Source organism: Labrus mixtus, chromosome 16 (assembly GCF_963584025.1).
Source record: "Labrus mixtus chromosome 16, fLabMix1.1, whole genome shotgun sequence".
In the NCBI taxonomy this organism is placed as follows: Eukaryota; Metazoa; Chordata; class Actinopteri; order Labriformes; family Labridae; genus Labrus; species Labrus mixtus.
In genome coordinates this window covers 5,526,607-5,550,713 of record NC_083627.1, presented here as the reverse complement: position 1 = coordinate 5,550,713, position 24,107 = coordinate 5,526,607, and the positions used below count along the sequence as shown (strand labels likewise).

The following is a 24,107-nucleotide window of genomic DNA, read 5'->3' as shown; positions in this document are numbered from 1 at the left end:
ACATGTTTAAATGACAGTATATTTTTCTTCTTCTTTGTATCAGTGGTGAACAGGCTGATTTTATTAAGCTCATTTCTCCATTAACCTTCCCAGCAGGGAAGTTACCAAACCCTGCAAAATAAAAAATCGATATAGATGTGGACAATTTTAATCAATGGGGAAAATATATATGGCTAAACTCTTTTTAAACAGCAGAGGGTGCTATTGTAGCTGTTTTTTTTTTTTGCTCTTCTTGTAGCTGAAGAAGAGAGCTGTGCTAGTGAAGATTTTGCAATTGTGAAAGCACCTTGTGTTTTAAAAGGAGGTGAGCACACATCACAGAAGACAAACACGGGTGTGCAATTTTGCAAAAGACTGACGAACGACACAACAAACATAAGCGAATCATGTTAGTTTTAAACCTCTAAGCCCAGAGAAGTGAACTTAAAAAGGACTGCTTGTGGAATTTGGCAGCTGTGTCCAGTTTGTATTCACAGCAGTTCAAGTGGATTCCAATAACGACCCAGTGTCACTGCAGAAAAAGCATCTCAAAGAGTGCTAAATGTTTTGAAGAATTTGTTCTGGCCACTCCTGCGGCAAAACAGACTCTTCTTCTTCTGTTGATCGGTATGTACAGAATGTTCGACCAATCCTCGCCGCACCAATAAATAACTCATAATGCTGCTTTCACTAGAGCAGTGAGGAGGCAGTCGCATGAGAGGTGAACAAAGTTGCGTTGTGAAGACAGTGTGCATGTTTTATACACGATCAGAGGAGTTTTTTAAATTCCAAATATTGGGTTTGGTTTTATAGACTGGAGATGAAAGTGTGTGCATGGCAACTTGAATAACACGATCTCTCCAAAGCGATGTCAAAACGCGTCCTCCCTCACTTTGTTCTGTTTCGACGCTGCCAGCTCTCCTGTTTTCTGAAACACCTGGAACTTTCTGACGCTTGGTTCTGGTTGCGTGGTGAGGAGCCACAGAGGGACTCTCACTTCCAGGAAGAGTCTATTTTGAGCGTTGCCAGTAGCAACGCTATCGTCTCTGACCACCGCTCTGGCCTTCTGAAAATACTCATATTTCTACGATGTGTCATGTTTCTATGGTTACAAGCATTCCTGGCCGACCACGCCCTGCCATTGGTTTTTGATGACTCATTGCACACACACACACACACACAGAGACACACTCACACACTCAGAACCTCTCATATTTCCTCTTCTGTTGCCATGGTGCACTTCCTCATAATCACACGATGCTCTTATGATCCGATTTGGCCCACTGGCAACTCTGGCAAAGTGCAGCCCTCCATTAGCTGCTTTCTCACTGCGCCATTTTAGCTCTGTGTTCCTTTCTAAAAAGTTCCACCTCTACAGCTTCCACTTTATACTGCTTTATATCTTTCTGTCGACGCCGCAGCTTCTCCCTCTAGGGGTCTCCTAATAAAGGCTCAGTGGTTTTGGCTAAAATCATGGTGCACCATTCTCTGTGCCTCCATTAGCTGCTCTCTCAGAAAGCCGTTTTTTTACCTCAACTGCTCTCTGGATGGATCACATTCGATGCTTTTATGCTTCACATTTGAAGCCTGAGTGGTTTGTACAAAACCAGCTGTAACTTTTGTCAGAATGCTTTGAGCTGCTTTGATTTGTCATGTTCAATATCCTGTTGAAGATTAACTTTATGATTTTCTTTTTCTAATATCCCCCCAAAAAATGTGTCATCTGTGTCGCAGATTTATTTGACCAAACCACAGGAAGTTGCACGTGTAGATATTTTAGTAAAGAGACAATCGCTCATCAACTTGACTTAAGACACTTATAAATTCTTTATGGCATCATCTTTCTGACATTACTTGTCATCCTGCAGACTTTTGAGTTCGAGTTTCAGAAATTTCTCTCCTCTTTTGATACAGATCAGATTCAGCGTCTTCTTCAAGGGGCGATTTGGGGTCAAAGGTTGGAACACTGGGAAAGCTTTGGCGCCCTCACATGTTTATTCAACTAGATTTGGATTCAGTCTTTGCTGGTTTTCATTTTATGCTCCTTCTCTTATATTCTATCTCTTGTTCTCATTTTAAATCTACAAAGCAGTATGTTTGTGTCAGGAGGATAAATTAAAAGAGTTGGATCCTGAAATTGGCTTCAGAATGGAACACGTTTTTGAGCATAGTTGTCTTAACAAGGCACATCAGCAGAAAAAATTTACTTCAAATGAGTGAAATACTTTTGAACATGAGGTGGACATATGTAAGAACCAACTCCAGAACAAAGAGAGCAGATGGAACGCAGAAGAAGCCCAACTCAGTGACACCCTGGATACAAACAAATCCCGTGAAATCGACTTTTATTTCAGCAAACCGAGGAGTACAGAGTGTCTCTGTACCTGCCTGTGTTTCTCAAGCAGTACAGTGTGTTACTGTAAAACTGTGTCGGTTGCAGAATAGTTAGAGAGATTATCACCAGATGTGTTTGAATACCGTTCAAGTCATTTTCGATCCAGTGTTTTTCCCTCCGCTTCGTTCCCAAACGTCAAAATGCGGAGTTGCATTTAACGACTTGGAAGACAACCATGTAGCTTGAATAACTCTCTATAAAGTCCGCACTGGAATGCAGAGAGAGCATTTAATCTCTCAGACGACTTGAATGAGTTCCTTCTTATAGCAGCCACCGTCAACTTTGACTTGTCTCCATTCTCTCGGGCTCTGCCACTTCCGCCATGGCAATGATCTTTCATCACGGCAGATTGATTTGTATCCAGGCAAAGGTTCAGCACGGGTTTGCTTTAGTGTTACACAAATTCACATGTGGCAGCTGCTCAGGATAAACAGGATACCTTTCCCAGTTTGTCTGTCAGGAAATTTCCACTTATATTCCCTTCTGATTGTTAATGAATAGCTTGCTCTGGATTGTTTATTTACACATGTGGCTTCGTTCAAGACTTGATAGTTTATGTTTTGTGTGTTAAAACAAAAGGCTTTAGTTGAAATCTGAAGGTGAAAAGGTTTGACGCAGGTACAGACATCTGCGGTTCGTTGGTAGTAACCAAACAGAAATCTGTTGTTGCCGCTCCTTCGTTTGATTTAGAGCCACAGGACAGGTAATGGAGCGCACATGGAGATAAAGTCGCTGTATCCAAGGAATCAACTCAACACAGGCCTCAAGATTTTAGATAAAACAAAATCTCACTGAATTCCTCCCCATGTGAGATGTGTTTTCCTCTAACAAGTATAAGTGGTTTTGTCTGCTGTGTCATATATCAAGACCTTACCCATGCTAGAGAAGAAGCACTTCACCCATGGTTATGATTTGGGATCCATTCCTCTAGATAATCTTCACTTACCACCTCAGTATATCATCTCTAACGTTGCTCTGGCAGTCTATCAAAATACCAGAGAACTGGCAGCAAATCGTTTGCGTGGTGGAGCCTGGTCTGGCACAAAAACTATTTGCAGTGATTGTTTTGACGCTGCCATTCCCCAGAAGGGCGGGGTTATCTCCGAAGAGTTCAACTGACTTTTGGATACCTGTTATTAAAAAAATGGTGTCCATGTTTCTTACCAAACTGTCAAAAACAGACGCCATGTGGGTGACATGAGGACACAACATCCTCTATGGAGACGTTTGCTTACAGCCCAGTAACGTGCAGCTCCATTGGTATTTACCAGACAACGCTAAAATTGGCAGGTCCACCATTGGTGCCCTGTTCTCGTCACAGATGTTAGCAGAGGGTACTACAACATCTCCAGACTCTTTCACACCTGTGCTTAGTGTGAACCTACTCTCACCTGTGAAGAGAATGGGCGCCAATAACTATTCACAAATTATGCAATATGAGGACAATCTAACAAAATTATATGCATTAGTGTAGGAAAAAAAGCACTACTAACAGTGCCATACAGTGTGAAAACTCTCATAATGACACACCCTGAATGGTGCATCCTGTTGGGTTTGCACAATGGTTTATGTTGTTTGTATTATGGAAAGCCCCTATTTGATGCTAAAAATTATTTGCTAATACTTCAAGCTGCAATTCCCAGTGAGTTATTTTTAAACATTGCTCCCAATAGATGAAGAATCTGTTTCACATTAATTTGTTTGACAAACAGGGTGACAAGTGGGCCAGAGGGGATTGCAAAACGGTTGCAAGGGATGCAAAGTTAGGTATCTCTCATTACTTTTCTTTGGTTCTGAAGCTCTTATCGTGCTCTGCAGTAGTAACTGTTGGCTTGTGCAAAGTGAAACAGAGGCACAGTTTCATCACCTTATTGGCAAATGGGGAAAAAACACTGTTCCCCTTTCCAAATCTCCTGCTTATATTTTAGCTCTACTGGCAACGGAGATTATCCTGGACTTCCCAGTATGGATCAGTCCCAGAAGAGGTTGAGTAACAGAAAGTGAAACACAGACACAGTTGTCTTCTCTTAAGGGAAAGAAATAGCTTGATGGTTTTTCTTTTAGGTTTTCCAGAGTTGGCTGGTTGGAGATGTGGGCTATGAGGACAGCTGTGGGGAAACTATGGAGCAGAATATGGATTCTTTGAGTACTCTCTCAGCAGCTAACCTTTTAGTTTTAGTCTTTCCAGAAGAAAAACAGGACCTTTTTGACGCAAGTCCCAACCTTTTAATTCTGGGAGAGATTTGACAGTACATCACATTGGCCTCAGCAGTTTAACTTACAAAGAGTGCTATTCATTTTGTTTCCTAGCGATTTGTCAAAATGACATGTAGAAAAAAACCATTGATCGCTTGTGTTTAAAAGTTGCTTGCTTTCTTTAGCACTCTGCTATGCGGTGTGATTTTGGTGGATGGAGGTTTCCCCTCAGGCCTGTTTTTGTGAGTCATCTCTGATGCGTATCAGATGATGTTACTTCTTATCTCTCGGCTCCCTTTCTCCTTCGGATACACTCAACCTGGTTCTCTTAACAAAGCATTAGTTGTTCATAAGCTGCTCAGTTGAATCTGGGATTCATGGTTCTCTGGTGCATATTTACACACCAAACAAAGGAAGTAACGTTACCAGATACTCTCCATCACGACTTATTAGAAAACAGCAATAACTATTAGGTACACAAGGTACAAACCTTTTTTACATTTCTGCTTTTGGTCCTTTGGTTACAGTTTGCATCCTTTGTGCACACGCCCCCTTTGATTCTCCTCCTTTCTTCCCTCCTGCTTCTTGCCCACACAGTTTCTGTTTCGACCGGGGACAGAGAAAGGTTGGAGTGGTTTTGAGCATCTCTTTCTCCATGCTTACTCATGGTGAAAATTTGGTAGATACGTCCTCTGCCACATTGAAGCAAAACAGCTGGGGAAGGGACAGTTTTTGAAAAGTTGTAGCAGTCAGATTTCTTTCTTTTTTTTTTCCCTTAAGGAGCTTAAAAAAAATCTAGGAGTCAATATGGTGGCTGGAATGGTAATGCCCTTAGCCGATCTGAGGGCCATCTATGAGCTTCTCTTCCGAGATGGTGTCATGGTGGCCAAAAATGACAAGCGACCCCAGTCCATGCACCCGGACGTCAAGGGAGTTACCAACCTAAAGGTGATCCGCGCCATGGGCTCTCTCAAGTCTAAAGGTTTTGTCAGGGAAACCTTTGCTTGGAAGCACGCCTATTACTATCTAACTAACGAAGGAATTGCATACCTGCGAGAGTACCTGCACCTGCCACCGGAAATCGTGCCTTCAACCCTTCAGCGTGTTCGACAGCATGTGCGCTCTGCTCGAGTCCAAACAGTAAAAGGCCCCACATGGTACATCTCAAAACCCGAGCCTGGAAGAGAAATCCAAGAGGAAGTTATGGGAAGGCGTGTCTATCGCCACAGAAAAGAAGAGGAAAGAGAACATCTGGATAGGCCCTCAAAGAACTTCAGAGGCCTCAACCAGTGTGATGCGTCAACCTACACTCCTAGTGTTCACACCCAGACCTTTTTTAGGTTCTCTAAAGAGACGCCAAATGTTCCCAAGAAAGTCCTGCAGGAATCTGATAAGATGACTACTGCTCATCCAGTTGAAGCCTTTGAAGAGGTTAAACTTGTGAACAAGCAGGAGGCTAGGATTAAAAAGCCCAAACAAGATAATACCCCAGACGTGACAAGAAGAGAAGCTTTTAAATTAGCTTTGAAGGTACATGCAAAGGTAGTACCCAAAGGTGGAACTGGTGGACAAGCGTTGGACCAGCAAGTGATGCCTTTGTCGGAAGAGCTTACTGAAAAAGAAAAACGACTGGTTGAAGATGAAGAAGGAGTTCTTCAGGAGGCTGATGTTTCAGCTGAAGATAACGTTGATGAGCTGTCACGAGAAGGCGAGATGATGAAAGGACTGAATGCTCAGGTTGTTGGCTCTGTGATTAAAACTGACCATGACTTGGCCGTCCCTCATTCAGCAGTCCTCAGAGACATGACAAAGGAGAAGGGGGTGGATAATGCTGCTGATGTAGATGATACCCAGAAAGTCTTGGAGAAGACCATTCCAATGACAGCCATCTTTGAGTCTCATCATGCCACAGAGACTTCAGACTGTCCAAGCCCTCTCGCCCTCACAGTGAGTCCAGTTGGCGCCCTTGAGAACACTTTGCTTCATGGAGACGAACGCTTCCCGTCAGAGCAGGAGCAGGATGATCAGAGAGTCTGTCCTGACATCCTGGAAGGTTTGATTTTATCTTTCTTCCTCCTCCTCTGTGTCCTCGTCCATCCTCTTGTCAGCAGTAGAGGCTGTCCGGGCGTTGCTATGGCCACCACTTGTGTTTGGAAACTTGAGACAGGGATAATTGAATCTTCTCACAATGAAAGTAATGCTCCTGTCATTTTCCATACAGCTAGACAGCAACCAGACTGCTCATTAGCTTTCATCTCACTGGGTGCATGAAGACTTTTGCCAATATTCAGTGTTAGTGAAAGATATTGTATCCAATTTAAATCATAATTATCTATTTTGAAAAGATGTTTGCACAAAGTTTGGTGTTAATCACATGCTATAACTGCTCCATGTGTGAAACAGAAACAAAGTACAAATCAATAATTTAATTTGGGTTAATTAATTGAATTGACCAAATATCAGATATCAACTAACAATGATTCCACGCAGTATGGAAAATAATGGTATTTGATTTAGATAAGTTATAGGATTGGATAAAGAGACAGAAGAAAAGAGTATAATAAAATAGTTGTGGTTCCAGACCTTTAGTTCTTTTTTATTGTCTTATATTGCATATAGAAAGCAGTTATATGAAAAGCCAAAATCCTTTTTTCTCTTCATACAGTAGATGAGTTGAGCCTAGTTTCTTCAACACTGAAAAAAGAAGAGGGCACAAATGCCTTTAACATTTGAAATGTGAAACTTTTTAAACCAATTTTTGTTTTTTATTCATCAAAACCACAGAGATATTTGGATGGAAAAGCATTATAGTGTTTACTCAAAATGTTAAAGAAAATCACATGATTATAGGTGGCAGTGTTTGTGCAGAGATGTAAAATGGCAGAACGTCATCAATGAATTATTATTTGTATAGCGCCAATTCACAACAAGTGTCATCTCGAGACATTTTTACTAAAGAGCATATGGGATAATATGCAGGAAGGATTTCTCCTTTGTATTCCTGAGCTGGAGGTCGGAGCAGGCCGTGCATGAATGAGGACGGCGGTGGTTGTGTGGACGATGCGGTCCGATGGTTGAGGCTGGGCGTCAGGGACGAATTGAATACATACAGTAGGACTGTTGCTGAGTAACCACGGTGTGTAAATGCAAATATTTCAATCGCTGTCTTGAGTATCCCAAATGTAAAAGCTGACGACACATCTTCATACTCGAAATGTAACTAACAAAGTTTTATACAAAATATAAATAACTTCCATCATAAATAAAATGCAACAATTTTTACTCTTATCTGTAATATCGTCTGGTGAACTACAGACAGTCTGGAAATTTGAATCTTTAAAGTTTGGCATTTCAAAATGAAAAATGTTTACAAACTGTGTAGAAATGAACAAAATAAGAACTCATTGCAAAGCTTGTTTTTTAAACAGCAGTGGTAGATGACTCAACTTTTCTGTCTCGTTTTTTGCTTTGTGCCCATTTTTCTTGTCCCCAAAAAAGGAATCTGAGACTTTCTTCACAATTAGGCAACACTCTCCTTCCCTTCATGCCCTGTGATGCTTTACTTCTGCTGTCTCATCTCGGCTGCAAATATTTATTTCGGCGATTTCCTGTGAAACATTGAAAGAGGAAGTCTGATTCAAAGCTCTGAGATTTAATTTCTGGGGCCCTGTGTTTGACAGACAGAGGCAGCAGATCATCAGGTTGGCAACACTGATTTATTTGTGTTCTCTGCATGTACAGACACAGGCAGTTAGCCTAAAGAGTTTTTTATTTATAGTCTATACTGAACGTACACTAGCACGCACATATCCAGTGTTTCCAGCTTCCCCATTGGGAGGCGTGTCTCTTGCTTAATGATGCTTTAAATCAGCCTCAAAGCTTGGCTACAAATCATCATATACATGCAGCTAGATCAAGAGAGCTTGGACACACAGGAGCACATTAAAGAACACTTGATATCAGATTCTAAATGGCTAATTAATTAGGACTGATTACCAGATGTGGTATCTTTGTGTTTTAACATGTGCAATGGCTCTTGCAGAATCAAACCTGTCAACAGATTTGCAGAGATTTTAACCAATTTGAATTTATAACACTATAAAAAAAACAATTTTTATGGAGTTGTTTGCACATCACTGATTGTGGTGTTAACTCTGCCATCTGCTGGGGTGAAATAGTTCTGCCCTCCTGCTGCTGTATGGCACATACATTTTTGTGCAAGATCTTCTTGTCAGTATGCAGGGCTTCAAGTTAGTCTCTCAGTGTGATAGAAGAATTTCTCAAAGTCTCTCATGTGGACATTTTTAAATATTTAAAAACTTACATAAGTATTTAACTTGCAAATGATCAGTGCTCCTCCATGAGCCGTGCGCTGTATTAAACTGCCAGGTTTGACCTTATTACCAAGCCCGTCTGAGAACTTTCCATCTTCAGGGCTGATATATGACTAAGCAGAGTCTGGGAAATGTGAGTCCAATCACAGCCACACTCAGCTTTTCCTGCCTCTGTGCCTCCGCAAGAAGGGCGAAGCAGCAGCAGAACATGTGCCACCTTTCATCTGCCTTTCAGTGTTTTAGCCCAGCCTGCTATGAAAGTCAAACTCCAACTTTTAAAATAAACTGCTCACTGAACTTGAATGGAGTAGCCACAGCAGCACACAGTCACAAACCTGCTGTGTCATAGTACTATGAGGTACATTTATTACCTGATACTGTGACTAAGAGAAAGCAACAAGAAACCCCTTTTTTTTTTTTTTTTTTTTTCTCTCTACGATGGACGTGAATTATTCTAGAGACTTCATGGAGGCTTTGATTCAGCACGGTCAAGGTAGGAACAGTTCTGTCTTCTTACCAAAAGGTGTCAGCACACAGATGCTTTATGGTGTGTCTGAGCTTGTTCTGTGGACCAGAGAGGATGAAGCAGCTTTGGGTGTGTCTCTCTCTCTCTCTCTCTCTGTCTGTGTATCACATAACACACAGATAACTGCCAAGGACCTGGCTTTGCATCTTTTGATTAACGGTCAACACATTGTTTTCGGTGTTCAGATTGTTGCTTCCTGTTTTTTTCTGGTTTACTCTGAGATGTTCTGCAAGTGTTCATGTAAAGGAAAACGATCGAAGCGGTTTTATAGTTCCTAACTTAACACTGACTTCCTTGAGTTGAGACAGCAGCCTCTCTGCCTGGCATTGTCTGGGATCATATTCCCTGCTGGTGTTAAGTCCAGGGGGTGTGAGCTGTGGGACGGCCCCTCACTGGCTGCTCCACGTCTCTGCCTTGCACACGATGTAATGGGTGCAAGAAAGGCATGAGACGGGAGTACCAGGCCTGTGTGGGTTCAGGAGTGAAGCACAGCTGCATAGATAGCATGCCTTTAAGATAAACAGTCTTTAAGCTGCCTTGAGCGGCATACTCTAATTTGGTATCGTCATGTGTTTAAGAGATTAAACTGTTTATTTTCACTTTATTAACTACTTTAGGATAGAGCCTACAGTTTACAGAATGTTAATTAAAAAAAGGAGAGTCCAGCTTTGTCCACAGATCAAAACCAAAGATATTCAACTTGCAATTAAGTGAAACCATGGAAAGCTGTAAATTGTTATTTTAATGATCTGGAGTCAGTTCAAATCAGAGTGTTTGACATTTTTGTTTGCAAAGAAGACTTTTTTCAAAACTCCGTCCAGCACTGAGTGGATAGTTATGTCTTTCTGCAAAGTGGACTTTACGATGGACAGTAAATGTTGTTGAGCAACACAACTAAACTGCAGTACAAATATGACTTGTACACAACATGATGCTTTACATTTACAGAAATAAGACTGTGTGGAGTTGTGCTAATCTGACAAACATGTTGCATAAAATAACTTAAATGTCTTCCTCTTTTAATCTGCTATGTCCTAAGGTTAGTCAAATGTTCCATCTCTCTCAGTTTGAAATCAAAGCCGTGTCTGTAATAGTCATACAGAATGATTCGTTTCCTGTGGAGAGGGGGGGCAAACTGTTTTTATAGCTCCCACATAGAAGCCTTTGTTATGGTAACTTGCCGGGGAAAAAAATCATACTTTCCGCTATTTGTCTAAATCCTGTTAAAAAGAGAGAGAGAGAGCGAGAGAGAGAGAAAGTCTCTGGGAGTTTCTGCAGCCCTGCACATGGATTTCATCCAATGACGCTCGTCAGAGCCCACCACGCATGAGATGCTCTTTCCACTGAGGAAAGCCTCACAAATTGAGTCAAACTCGCAGCGCCGTCTGCTTTTAGTTCCCAGCCAAGTCTCTGCTTCTCCTTTTTTTTTTTTTTTTTTTTCTCGTGCTTTTTCAGCACGCCCCCCCCGGTTTTCATCAGAACACAATGTCGTGAGGTCAGATCTGACTCCTTGGCAGTTCAGTGTTTTTCTCTAAAAGTTGTGGAGACGCTGAGGAAAGATGGACTTATGCTGCTGTGCCTGTCCCAGACCACGACCCGGTAGGTTTGCTTTTGACTTGAAAATATGATTTCAGACTGTGTATTTGAGCGTTTAGGGATGCTACAGCAGGCATTGACTTTGTAGAGATGAATTCCTCGTGTAATGCATGCCATCTGAGGACAGAGCCACTCCCAGCATCAGTCTGGCGTTAGAAGAGTGCCGATCAGAACCATCTCTGACATTCCTCTCATCGCTCACCTAATCCTACCTCGCTCTCTGCGGCATGCTCATCATTAATAATTAAGTCATTTCGACTCAACTTTTCACCTCACAGTCTAAAGAGTCGCGTAAGGTTGGGCAAAATTGCGTCCGTGTGGGTATGCAGAGTATGCATTGCAATATGGAAATCATTGAGCAAACACATGTGAAGCGAGTGGGAGTGGGCTGACTCCGCCCATGAAGGAAGGAGTGGTGGAGTGAATTTATTCCAGACCTCCTACCCTTTGGTTTTATTCCCTTTGCTCTCTCTTCTCTGTGACTAATTGGCAATTTGAGATGCCAGTTTCAGAGACTTGGGGCATTAGGTTGACACTTTCCATCTGGGATCACATGAGGTCTCAACCAGAACGAACTGCCAAAACGTCAAATTAAAAATCACTTCTTTACATCTGCCGACATTCAGCTTCTGTTCCCAACTGAGGAAACTTTTAATGTGTGTGTTTAACTCTGTCATAACACACCCGAGTTTCACAGAGTAGTTTAAAGGCCTTTACTTCAGACTGCTCTAAATTCTCCTCTACACAAAAAGAGACCGTGCTCATGCCAAAGGCGACCTGAGGTCTAGGTTGTTACGTCTATTTCTGCTTTTTTAATGGAGCACGGTCGGCATGCGGAATAGCACCGCCGTCAGTGTGTGATCACGACACCGGTGTTATGTTTCTGTTGGTCTTTAGGGATGAAAGTCACGCTGTTTGTACTGCACACCAGCTGATGCCCCTGCGCCGTCTTCTGACAACAGAAACACTGGCACGGGAGCGCCGTTTAGCCCGCAGCGCGATGCTTTTGATGCACACAGGTGTTGTGTGTGTTTTTGCAGACAACAGCTAGCAGTATACGAGCGGGGTAACAACTTTTTTTTTTTTTTTGCACAATCCTCTTTGCACTGAGGTGACACTAAATACAAAAGTATGCAGCTTAAATCCCAAGAATCTTTTGAAATGCTCCTAAGGAATTTACACAGTGACAGCTTTACATACATCTAAATTACTGACTTTGCGTTGACATTGTCAGATTGAGATCAGCAGTCTAGTTAGAGGCGACAATTTCCCTCACAGCTATTCTGTGTTTTAACAACAGGGTTTGCCAAAAGAAAGAATGTAAAGCACTCTCTGATTTACGAGTTAAAGAAAACCCCTTTTGGCTGCAGTGTTTAGGGGGTTAGAAGAGGACTTTTGGTTTAAAGGTTGAAAAAGGTTTTTTTTTTAGAGTCAAGGATTAATGAGTCATATTATGATTCAAGAGTTATGAAAGTACTTATATAAAGTACAGTATCTCATGATTTAAGAGGTTATGAAAAGAAGTTCTTGAGTTAAGAGTTAAAAACAGATGGTGCTCTTGAGATGTCGAAACGGTTGGTGGTAAAACAGAATGTAGTTAAATAGTTTTCTGGGAAGCTTATAGGCGCTGCTTGTTGAGTCCAAGCATGAGGAAGCAATTATCATCATCTGTGGAAACATAGTGAAGTTATATAATGAGCGTGAAGTGATAGTGAGCGGGTTATTATACGAAGGGGAAAAATACAAACGTGGAGGCTGGGGGTTTAGTATAAACATTTTGGAACGGAGGAAGGGAGGGGGGGGGGGTTGTCCTCACATGAGCGATGACTCAAAAACCACGATTGGAAAATATCTGCAGGGGCATTATGGGTAAAAGAAAAACCTATAGAGTGAATGAGGAGGAAGCTTTGACGACAGGCTGAAGGTGGATCTCAGCTGCGCTCAGTCTGGCTTCTTATCTAGTCCGACCTGACTGATTGTGTTGTGTTGTGTTGTGTGTGTGTGTGTGTGTGTGTGTGTGTGTGTGTGTGTGTGTGTGTGTGTGTGTGTGTGTGTGTGTGTCACACACAAAACAGCCTCATATATTATTAACTCCTGCAGATAGGCTGCAGCAGGAGAGGGGAGCAGAGAGACGGCTCCTGTACAGCAAAACCAGTGAGTAATTCAAGCCATGAAAGAAGACAAAAAGTTTGTCTCAACTTCTTCAGTTTCTCGTGCTGAAGAGAATTAGAGCTAAATTGGGAAAAGGTGCAACTTTAAATAACAAAGAAAGTAGAAAGGAAAAAGGGTAATTGTTAGAGTAAAGTACAGAGTAGAAGGGGGAGGGAGGGAGGCAGGGAGGGAGATCTGCCAGCGCTACCAGGAGGACTGAGTCACAGCGCAGAGAGGCGAGGGAGGGAGGGAAGGGCTGCTCTCTCGTTCTTCCCTCAATCGTAAAAAAGTCACGGACAACTTGGCTGCGCCGCTTGTTTTAAAGTCCGGGATGGCACCACACCCCTAGGCGCGTAAGCCCCCTCCCCACCACTCCCCCCTCACCTTTCAACACCCCCCCCCCCCACCCCCCCTCCTCCTCCTCGTCCTCCTCCCACCTGTCTTCTGAGCCGGGGACTCTCCACTTTGTACCAGGCCCGATGCCGGCAAGCCCCCCAGGAAACGTGTTCCCAACCCTGGTGGTTGTGGGCCACATCGTTACCTTAATCGCTGTTTGGAAGTGGAGAGTTCGGCAAAAGCAAGGTAAGGAAACAAAAACCTGTCGCTAAGAGTCTCCTGCTTTAGGAGAAGAGCCTTTACTGCCTTAAGAGGAAAAAGTTTTTCTGTCAGAGTATTTCTCTCCGGCTGTCCTCGTCCGTCGTCTCTGCTCTCTCTCGTCCCTGTGTTTGTGTGCCGCACACTCCTTCCCTCACCTCCCCCCCCTCCCCCCTTTTTTTCCCCTCACACGTCTCGGTTTCCTGTGGTATGGAGATGTTGCAGTTAACCCTATAAGCGCTGGCTGTAATGTGATGACGTAGGAGCTGGAGTATTCTGTCAGACTGGAGGGTTTTTTAGGCTTCGTCAGACCTTTTCGAAGTGCTCACCTCAGCATCAGCTTTGCTTTTCCTCTCGTGGGGGGGGGGGGGTTCCCTGATCAGTGTGTCTTTTTAAAAAAGTTGCTCCATCATTTCATCCAAGTTGCGTCTTGTTGGAGAGATTCATTGTTGGTTGTGTGACTCCCTCGATTTTGCGTATAATCCCCCGACTATAACGAGGATTTTGACTTCTTTTGTAGTTACACCTGTTCTGTTCAGAGGCTCGTTCGACCAGTCTTCCCAGGAATTCTCTCTGTGTCTCTATCTCTCTAAAGTATTTCCTCCTCACACTCTGAACATGTGCAGCCGCAAAGAGTATAAATAATTATTGGACCCACTCAAAGCCTGAAGGTTACCTGTCTCCTCATGTCACCAGACACACCTCTCCCAGGCCTGCTTCATGTTGACACAGCTCGCCACCATGGCTGCTGTCAAACACACACCTGCAGGCGACACACCCTCGGGCAAACGTCTGACTGACAGCGTGCGGATAAACACAGAGGACAATTGTTTTTTTTTTTTTTTTGTTGCCTCTGAGAAACGAACCAGTTTGGCCACCAGGCAATCTGATCAAAGCAGAACTGCGCTGCCTACGAGGAGCGTGCACTTCAAAGCTCCTGCGAGGCGTTATCAGGTAGTGCTGAAATAGACTGAAAATAATGTCACTGACTTGCGATTTAAAGCTTGACTATTCCTATATATTTATGTGTAACGCCTGAAGCTGCTGCCGCGCGGTAGGTGTCAGATAAAGTGATCGACAGCACACTGCAGAATCAGCGTTTATTTAACATCTTCCGCAGCAAATGTTCTCAAAGAATGATCGATTTGTCTGTTAAAAGAAAGCAGGAGGAGTTGTTTTTGTTGACATACTACTTAGTCATGTTGCAGGACATAATCAGCAAAGAGATGAGCGGTACAGCTTTGTCCAGAGGGGGCGCCAAAATCGACACAAACTAAAAATTCCTCACAGGAGCTTTAAATAAGAGCTAACAAAAAATAATGCTTTAGTCGACAAAAAGAAAATGAACAACCTCTACCTTTCAGTCGTCTTTCATTATTCCAGGTTCTATTCAAAGACATTTATCGGTTCCAGCTTCTTTTAAGTGACAATTTATGAGTGTTTGATTTTTGACTGTTGATTGGATTTTGCAAAATTGAAATTTTTCATAGTTTTTTTTTTTACATTTTATTGTCTAAAAGATAAATCAGGAATGAAAAGGGTTAGTTGAAGCTCTACTTTAAAAGAATGCAGTTTTTAACTGGTTGTAGTGGGATGCACACCACAATGAAATGTATTGTCTTTTACTAAACTGAAGCCAGATCTTGTACTTTTCCCTTATCGCTCCCTGGGGTCCACGTCGGATAATAAAACCGCACATTCCCTTTGAAAAGGAAGTGAAGGAGGACACACCTTGTGCAGATAAGAGAAGTTTTCACAACATTGACTTGCCTGCTTTTGTTGTGCCAGGATGAGTCACTTTCATAGCAGGGACAAGTCTTTAAACGAAGAATCAGACCCGCAAAAAAAATGAAAACAAAACCCAGTAAAACCACGTCTCCCTGTGCGGCATGTCGTTTAATGTCTCCTCAGGTAAAAGCTCTGATCAAACAGAGGTTGCCCGGGCGAGTGGTTTGACTGGTAAATTAGGGGCAAACATTGCATTGCAAAACGAGGCCGTGTGCTATCTCTACCTTCAGTCAATATGCAGCACATTTGCATTGGAAGAGATCTGCTTTCAGCTCTGATCCTGCCGCAGTGCAGACAACAAGTCTACACCCTGTATATCAACGGTCATATTCCCTCTCCCCTGTCTGTATTTATAACAGAGGAGGGAGGTGTTTCCATTGATTTCTGACTGCGTGGAAGTTGTTCTCATTGTTTACATTGCAGATCAAGTCAAACATCAGCAGAGTCACATGCTTGGATGTAAGGACACGAGCTCGTCCACTTGTGGAGGTTAGAACCTCGGTTTGCGTGAGCCCCAAGGTGCCTTTGACACAGTGGGAAGGTGGAAGTAGGTAAAAGGGATTTTACCCAGAGCCAGGTTTAAAAAAAGCTCAGCATGCGCCACACATGACGCCCGGGTTGTAAACTCGACACTGGGGACGGTGGACTGTGTATCCTGGAGACAGTCATAACAAACCGCAGCAGGAGGAGGAGTGCGGCCTCGTCCTTCACGAGGCTTCACGCCGATCCTCTGGACCTTTAAGGCCTATGAACGGCTGTGTTTGTGCTTGGATAATTAAAGAGTCATTAGCGCTGAGTGATCATGTGTTTCTATGAATCACAAGCTCCCACAGAGTGTTATGACCGCTCCTTCAACAACCTTTTTTATCCCGTCTCGACCGTTTCTTAGCCATGAGATTTCCGCTCATTGTTTTTGTTTGATTCTGAAAACTCAAAAGATTAGAAAGCTTCATCCTCCTCAAAACTTCAGTCTGAGTCCGCCAAATCCATTTAGGAAGCCACACCCAGATCTGTCCCATGTGGGGAGGACTCGCCACTGGCGGCTGTGTGCTGGACCGCTTTCAGCACACTGAAGGACTGGGTTTGGATTTTGTGGCGTGCAGCTGTGACTCACCTTCCTGTCTGCGCTCTCTGTGGCAGTAATGACAGACTGGAGGAGGGCGGGGAGGCAGGGAGGGAGGGGGGGGGGGGGGGGGGGGGAGGTCCCGCTCTGCTTTAACTGAAAAGTGAAAAAGCACGCTGTAATTGAAACCAAGTGTGGGAAAACAATGCACGCCCACCGTGTCCCTACATGCCCTTCACAATAAGTAACTAGAGACACATCATTGGGTAAATCAAGCTCGTATAGCCAGCCTTGTTCTTTGTCATACAGAACATTGTGTACTCGTGTGGAGGCCGCCGCTCGGCTCCGTGTTTACGTCTCGGCGGTCTCAGAGACACAGTTTGTGATTCCATGTGGTCTCTTCTTTAAGGAACATTTAAAACCAGCTTCCTTTCATACAACGGACCACAAAACACCAGATTAATCCAAGTTGTTTATTTAAGATTTGAATCAAGTAAAAGTCATTTTTATATTTTTATATAGCACACCGGGCGGTAGAGCTGCACGAGGTTAAAGTTGAAATGACGCAATAAAAAGATAAGATTAAAATAAAGATGTGTAATAAAATGTCTGGAAGTCAAGCTCAACTTCAATTAAGAGACAAACACAAAGTCGTTGATCTTGAGCAAACATTCAAACAAGGGTCGCTGCATTTATTTAATCTTTAAAGGTGGTCTGTTCGACAGATTGGGGAGGCTCTGTCCTCTCTGGGTTTAAACCTTCATCTTGAAGAGTCTAAGAGCGCCTGGTGGCTCGACCACGATGCTCTGACTTTATCTACAAATTTATAACATGTTGACATTCTAGTTATTTCACTCATGAAGGAAGTGGTGTTTAAATGTTTAGAATAGAACAGAATTACTTTATTGATCCCAAATTGTGGAAAGTGGAAATAAGTAGAAAGTCAGTCGTCTTACTCCTCGTGTTTCTGTTACATGTTACAGTGTTGTTGTTGTTGTTGTTGTGATCCAAAGTTGCTTGAAGTAACTTTTCCCACTTACTCTCTGTCTTGAGATACAAACCTGCAAACCTCACATAAAGTTGTTTTTGATCCAGTCCTTTCTGTAACTTTCCTCTCACTTGATGTGATACAGATCTGAACTTTTCTCACTAAAAGAAAATCAAAAAGATGCATTCTTTAAAAAAACAAAAAACACTTTCTACAATTCATTTGAAGATCATTATTCAGCTTGTTCTCAGCATAAATTCAAAGATGAATTTCCTTGATTTTCTTTAGTCAGTGGTATGTTTACAGGGAGGAACATATGTAGCATTAAGATTTAGTTCTACGATGCAAAAAGAACCTCATGTTGAATGTTATTGTTGACAACATAGTCTGAAGTCTCTTGTAAACCACTCCCCCTAAGATGTTAAAGAGTTGTATTGCTTTAGCACCGTCAGAGCCAGTACCTGCCTGTGAGTGTGAGGTATTTCTCAGTGTTCCGCAGAGAAACAGAGACAACAAGCCTCCTCTGTGGGACTAATTTATGACCCACAGCTGTTGAAGATGTGGAGGGGAAGTGAGGATTTATGACCCGCGGGCTAACAGTGCTTCTGCACGCTGTCAGACCTGCTCTGTGCCTTCCTGTGAACTGACTGGGACAATAGAAAAACGAGCGTCTCTCTCTCAGCCTTTAATGATCACATCAACAATGTCTTCACACAGTTCAAGTCCCACGGAGTCTGCTTTGCATTAAACTGCCCTGAGAGGTTACATAAGCCTGGGAGAGTCACACGTGCTAAAATAAGGACGACACACTTAGTGCACTGTATGTCGTCCTCCTCTGCGGTTTGAGTATTTCGGGATGTCCCTCCCTGCGCACTTTAATGGCAGAGATTACGCACGAAGGCGACAACAGAGCAGAATGGAGCAGCGGAGAGTTTTCTTCTTCATCTAACTGCCCACAACAAAAGTGGGCCGGGCCTGTGACAAAGACTCTGCAATCTGATACGACCCTGAGTGTTTTTTTTTTCTCTCTCCTCCATGTGGCTCGAAAGTGAAAAGCTTAGAGGGCTGATACCGCACACGACAAAACCCTGCGAGTAAACGAAGGGGGCGTTTATCGACAAAGCCTGCAGCGCGCTGTGTGCCTTTACGCGCGGCACAAACACACGCATCAGGATGGCAGGAGTGGAGGAAACGATGCGCGCGGCTGTGCCGTCCTGGTCCGGCGGGATGGCGCGGGAGATCGTGTACCGACGAACTAACTACATTCACGAAATGAGCTGCGGAGAAGTGGGCTCGCATCTGTACAGCCGAATGTGCTGCGCAGGTAGGTCCGAGCGCTGCGCCCGCTGCGTGCGTCCATCTCTCTGTGTCTCTCTCTCTCTCTGCGTGGGTCTGTAACGGGAGGAGGATCTGTGTGCGGGAGGGGCTGCTGATGGGGATGGTGTTAACCTCTTAAATGCCTCCACCCACGATACAACAGGCCCTGAGGGTCAAAATAGTGGGCGTCCAGAAGGTCTCATATCTGAGCTTTTTTGGTGTTATTTATTTACTCTTTATTTCACTTTATAGGAGGAAAGACAAAGATAAGGTTGGATGGTGTTTTGAAATTGAACAGATGATGTGATGCCTGATGTATCTCGAAAGGAATAAAGGGAGTAACATTATAAATCAAAATAATTGTAAGAATAGAAAAAAAAAGAAAAGACAACTAAGAGAGGAAAAAAACAAAACAAACAAAAAGAGCAAAAATCAATCAATAAATAATGATGTAAATAACAAGAAAATTATATATAAATACTAGAATGTTAAAATATTATGTTTCGTATCTGATAATGATAATAATAAAAGATAAGGCTGTATATGAGCAATACCAATTTTTTGCACACAAAAAACCCAAATGTTTGAAGCTTCTCGAATGCAACTTGTTTTTATGACAATAAATGAAAAACGTTTTGGCTCTCTGTAACTTTAAGTGGGCCAAAACAAACAGTACAAATATGTCAACCTTAGCCTCGTAACCTTTGACATAAAAAAACAAATATTTTTGAATTTCACTAAAGTCAGAAATAGGAGAAGTTGGTTCATCCCTTCCCTAACTTTTGCTTTTTTTATCAATTTTTATTTTTTTATTATACCCACTCTTTATGTGCAGATGTTTAATCCTAAAGAGACAACATGATCGATGCTGAATGACGAGGTGTGTTTCTGTACGTCACTGTTGCTCTTTCTCACTGTGTCGACATTTGAAAACAATAATCGTTGATGGCTGAGTAAACATTCAGTTACGACGATGGAGCTGAGTAGTTTAAGCGAGTGGAAAGTCAACTTCATGTTTGTGTACATACTGACGATCCCTACTGTATGAATCACAAGGATTATAAATAATTCATCTGTAATTCATCTTCTGAATAAATATCTCTGTTGACTCGGAGGTTAAAGCACTGTGGGATTTTTTTCCCCTCTCCTCCTTAAAGAAGAGCTTCCAGATGTTTTGGGCCAAAACGACTCCTCTGCCAAAAGTCCTCTGACGGACTCTCTGCTTCTGTGTGTGTGTTTTTGTTGTGTCGTCATGGCAACCAAACTAACAAATCACCCTTCCCACATTCAAGAGTCACTGCGTGTGGATAGGCGTCAACACTGCAGCTTCCCCAAGTGGACCGTGGACTTTCCTAACAGTAGCCCGGGGTTTGATGAAGGAGAAAAAAAGAAGGCCGTCTGCTCGTTAGGCGTGAAGGAGGATTATAGTTGAGACTTGGTCTGGTGTTTTGCAGTCCAGCTTTTCCAACACAAGGGGGAGACAAACAGTGATGAGCAGCAAACTCATCTTTCCGGCCTGTCACATCTGATCCTCATAAATCCAGCTATTATCTAGTCTTCCATAGTTTCGTAACCACACGATTTGAACACCACATGTTGCTAATTACATGTGTTTTTAAAATGCATGCGGCATAAAAATTATACTCCGAACTAAAAAAAAAGGAGTTGGTGTCATCATTATCTCTAATTATGGAGAGGAAGCATGATGTGGGCAGCTTTGAGGACAACTTTAAACTTCTCTGGGTTCATCCAGTTTACGGTCCATCTGCATCATCCAGCGCTTGTCTTTCCATCCTCCCATCAGCACCTGAGTTTGTCTTGGAAAAAAAAAAAAGACATTCCTCACAGACTGACAGAAAGAAAAAAGCTTTGTCTTTTTTATGCTTTCATACCTTCTACGCTGCCAATTCCAAGGTTGGATCTGCCCCATAATGCCCTGCAGCTTCCATTCCTCACCTTGGCAGAGTTCCTCCCTGACCTGTCCAACTTTCATACCATCATCCCTCCATCACAACCCCCCCCCCCCACCCCCCCCCCCCCTATCAGATGATCCACAGTGTGTGTTCACATTCCTGTCCTCAAGAGGGGCTGACACTGCATGCTGTCACCTGCACACATGAACAGGCAGACCGTGTTTTTTATCACGTCGGGGGGGGGGGGGGGGGGGGGGGGGGGGGGGGGGGGGGGGGGGGGGGGTTGTGTTATCGCAGAGAGGCGACTCCCCCTGTCTGTGAGGAGGGCGGGCGCGCCTTCTGGAGGAATGCACAGACTTGCATGCTTCTCACGGCAGAAATGTCATCGTAAAAAAACTCCTATCAGCTCTCACTGCTGGGGCATATCACTGCAGGTTATCAGTAACGGGGAAAGGAGAAATATCCACACAGTATTGCACTGTGCTCCTTTACCTGCATGTCATTGATACGATCATTTTTGAAGTCACTTCTAAAGTGTTTTGCCACATTTTTTCAGTTTGAACATAGAGCAAAATTAGGTTTTCAATCAACAGAGCCGACTATGTTTTTTGCGATTACACCCTCACTTTTTGAAATCAGCTCAAATGTAGGTGTTTGCGTCCAAAGTTTTTGGACCAGCACAACCCTACAGCACCAGATAAAGTTCAAAAAGCAAAGTGAGTTTGAAGGTTATGAGCATTCTGACACTTTCCGTTCAACATTTTTTTTACGTTTTCTGCTTCTATCACTTCTTTTTCTCACTGATTTCAAATATACGAAGAATTCTGTGTCCATCATGTGATTGCATTTTTGCACACAAACATTCCCTACAGAGAGGAGGTTTAGGTTTCTGATTAAGGTGATCAACATCAACACCTTACAAAATCTCAAGTCCCGACAAGCCGCCTCCCTGCGCAGGCATCCAAAACATCTCTCTGCTTTACGGTCTGATGTCAGTATCTGCAACGGAAAATTGATGCTTCCAAGGGTGAAAGGTGTTGCAGGTATTTAGGTGCTATGGGACATGAATGTGGTAGTGCAGAGGTGCTATTTCGGAGCAGCTGAATGCCTGACGTGCAAAAAAAGAAGAAGAAGCAACGCAAAGAGTTTTGCAAAGAGTAAGAAGCTAGTAAGGAGTTTTATTGCATGGTAAAAGATGAAGATTTTTACCACTCATGCACATAGACACACACTGTTCAGTCCACACAGAGACACAATAGCTGCTTTGTGTCAGGGATCATTTTCTGCAGAAGTGTGGTAACCCTATGAAGAGTTTTTTTTCAGCATTTTTCGTCGGTTTGGGTTTCTGGCTCAACAGAAGGTTTTTATTCTTCCTAGAGAAGCTGTCCAAACCCGATTCTTCGAATAAAACGTTCAGTCTGACAGGCTGTTCTCATTAGGAGCTTTAAATGCTTCTATTATTCCTTCTGCTCCGATTGTCTCCTGCAAACATCCGCCCCCCAAGGAAAACAAAGCGTCTGCTTCATCTCTTACATACGGACACAAAACCCCCAGTGCCGGTTTCCTCCTTAATCGTGTCCCGGTGGAGGAACTGAGCGCGCCCGCTGGAGGTTTCCATGTGATTGTAGCATGTCGAGAAATGGCAGCGGAGTCTGTTTCCACTCTGTGTCTCGTGGCCTGCCCTCCTCTGTGTTCAGAAACAGGCTTTTCATTGAGAGTGGCACATAAAAGCGCCCGACCACACGTTGACTGCTAGGTTGCGCACGAGGAGTTCAGCTGGGGTTAGCAGGCTCCAGTGGACTGTTCCGGGTACACTTTGGTCCACATGAGGGAATGCGCCCTTGTCTTTTGAAGAGAGCTGTACGCTCTTTAGAACTTAAGTTTAACGTTTAGACACACTTTACTCTGACACAGTCGCTTCCTGTCGGGTCTGATGATCGCCCTCCATTGAGCTCAACATCGTCTTTGTTGGCACTCACGCTGTTCCTTTTGTTGAGTGACCGTACTGATGGTTTGGCTGGTTGCTAATGTTAACATGATTACAAACCTCTCTCTGTAAAACATCAAAACCTTTTACAGCTCGTAAACTGTTTTTCCCGTATCAGTCGTTACTGCAAACTTTTTCTAGATTTCTAATTTGAACATTTCGTCTTCTTTTAGTTTTCAGAAACCGTTTTGTTTTTACTCTAGGAACTATTCATGATGATTTTATTCAATTGCTACCTTGGCGAGTCTCTCATAAAATACTTTATTTATTATGTTAAGATAAGATCATCCTTTATTGATCTCCAGTCGGGGAGAACATCTTTCTTCTCCTTCATTCTGCTTTATTCTGAGTGTCAGACGTGCAGCTCACAATGAATCTTTGGTGTGATTTTTTTTTTTTTAAATGCTGTTTCAGCAGTGTGCTATAAATCTCCTCGTCTGACACTTCCCTCCAGGCAGAGTTGACTGATATATAAAATATCTATGAAGAAATAATCCGTCCTCTCTTTCATGGTCTGGTTTCCTTTTGTAGCTCATACAACCATCAGCATGAATACTAGTCTGCTTCAGTAAACATCAGAACGAACAATCAAAAGAAACTAAATGGAAAGAAAGTCTAAGTAGAACTTAAGTATTTAAGAAGGTGTTTGTCAAAAGCAGAGCTCAAAGCTTTGCACAGATTAGGATGCTTCCAACAGTAAACTGCACATTTCATTCATTTTAAATGTTCATAGTGGAATCGAGAGTCTTACTTTGATTTCATGTTTTATGAAAGTCTCACCAGAGTCAGCCTCGTGTACCTTCTGTAAAATAAAGCTTAAAGAATGCAGAGTGTAGTAAATCATTTAAACTGAAGAAATAATCACATTTAGTTCAGACAATGAGTAGCAGTGACAATGATTACTTTAAAGACACACAGACTGTCTGAGTGTCTTTGCATTTGGATGTAATCAATGCAGATGTCTGTTGTGGTAGGGTGCTGCTGAGTGAGGGTCTTTTCTGAGGTGTGGCCTGGTGGGTGGGGTCCGGGTGTAGCTATCAGGTCTGGGCCCGCAGGAGAATCTCCCCTCACTCTGAGCTGACTGACAGCTCCTGACATCGTAGCCTGCAGGCAGGCATTTTGCAAGAGCTGGTGAAAAAAAATAAGAGCAAAGCGTAAAATGTGAGAGAGGAGAAAAGGGAGAGGAAAAAAGGGAGTAAAGAAAGACTTGTGTTGAGGAACTGAATGAGTGGTTTGAACACTCCCACTTAACTATAGGATCCCACTCCCAAGGCAGAGTT

At 43.0% G+C, this 24,107-nt stretch overlaps 1 protein-coding gene and 1 long non-coding RNA gene across 15 annotated transcripts in view; one reads left to right on the top strand and one right to left on the bottom strand.

The window, feature by feature from the left end:
- Nucleotides 1–24,107, bottom strand: part of LOC132990656 (uncharacterized) — a 316,893-nt gene that overhangs the window by 117,690 nt on the left and 175,096 nt on the right. The gene's annotated exons all lie outside the window — the stretch shown is intronic.
- pleca (plectin a) overlaps nt 1–24,107 on the top strand; it is a 111,473-nt gene that overhangs the window by 43,862 nt on the left and 43,504 nt on the right. For 3 of the 14 annotated variants that reach the window (XM_061060506.1, XM_061060505.1, XM_061060504.1), the window contains exon 1: nt 17,925–18,934. The exons of 7 other annotated variants lie outside the window; for them this stretch is intronic. In XM_061060506.1, coding sequence (XP_060916489.1) covers nt 18,784–18,934 — 151 coding nt within the window. In that variant the 5' untranslated portion in view covers nt 17,925–18,783. Of the gene's footprint in view, nt 1–10,937; nt 11,030–13,616; nt 13,760–17,924; nt 18,935–24,107 lie in introns of those variants that run through there. 4 more of the 14 variants (XM_061060511.1, XM_061060508.1, XM_061060518.1 and 1 more) reach the window with 3 other exon arrangements.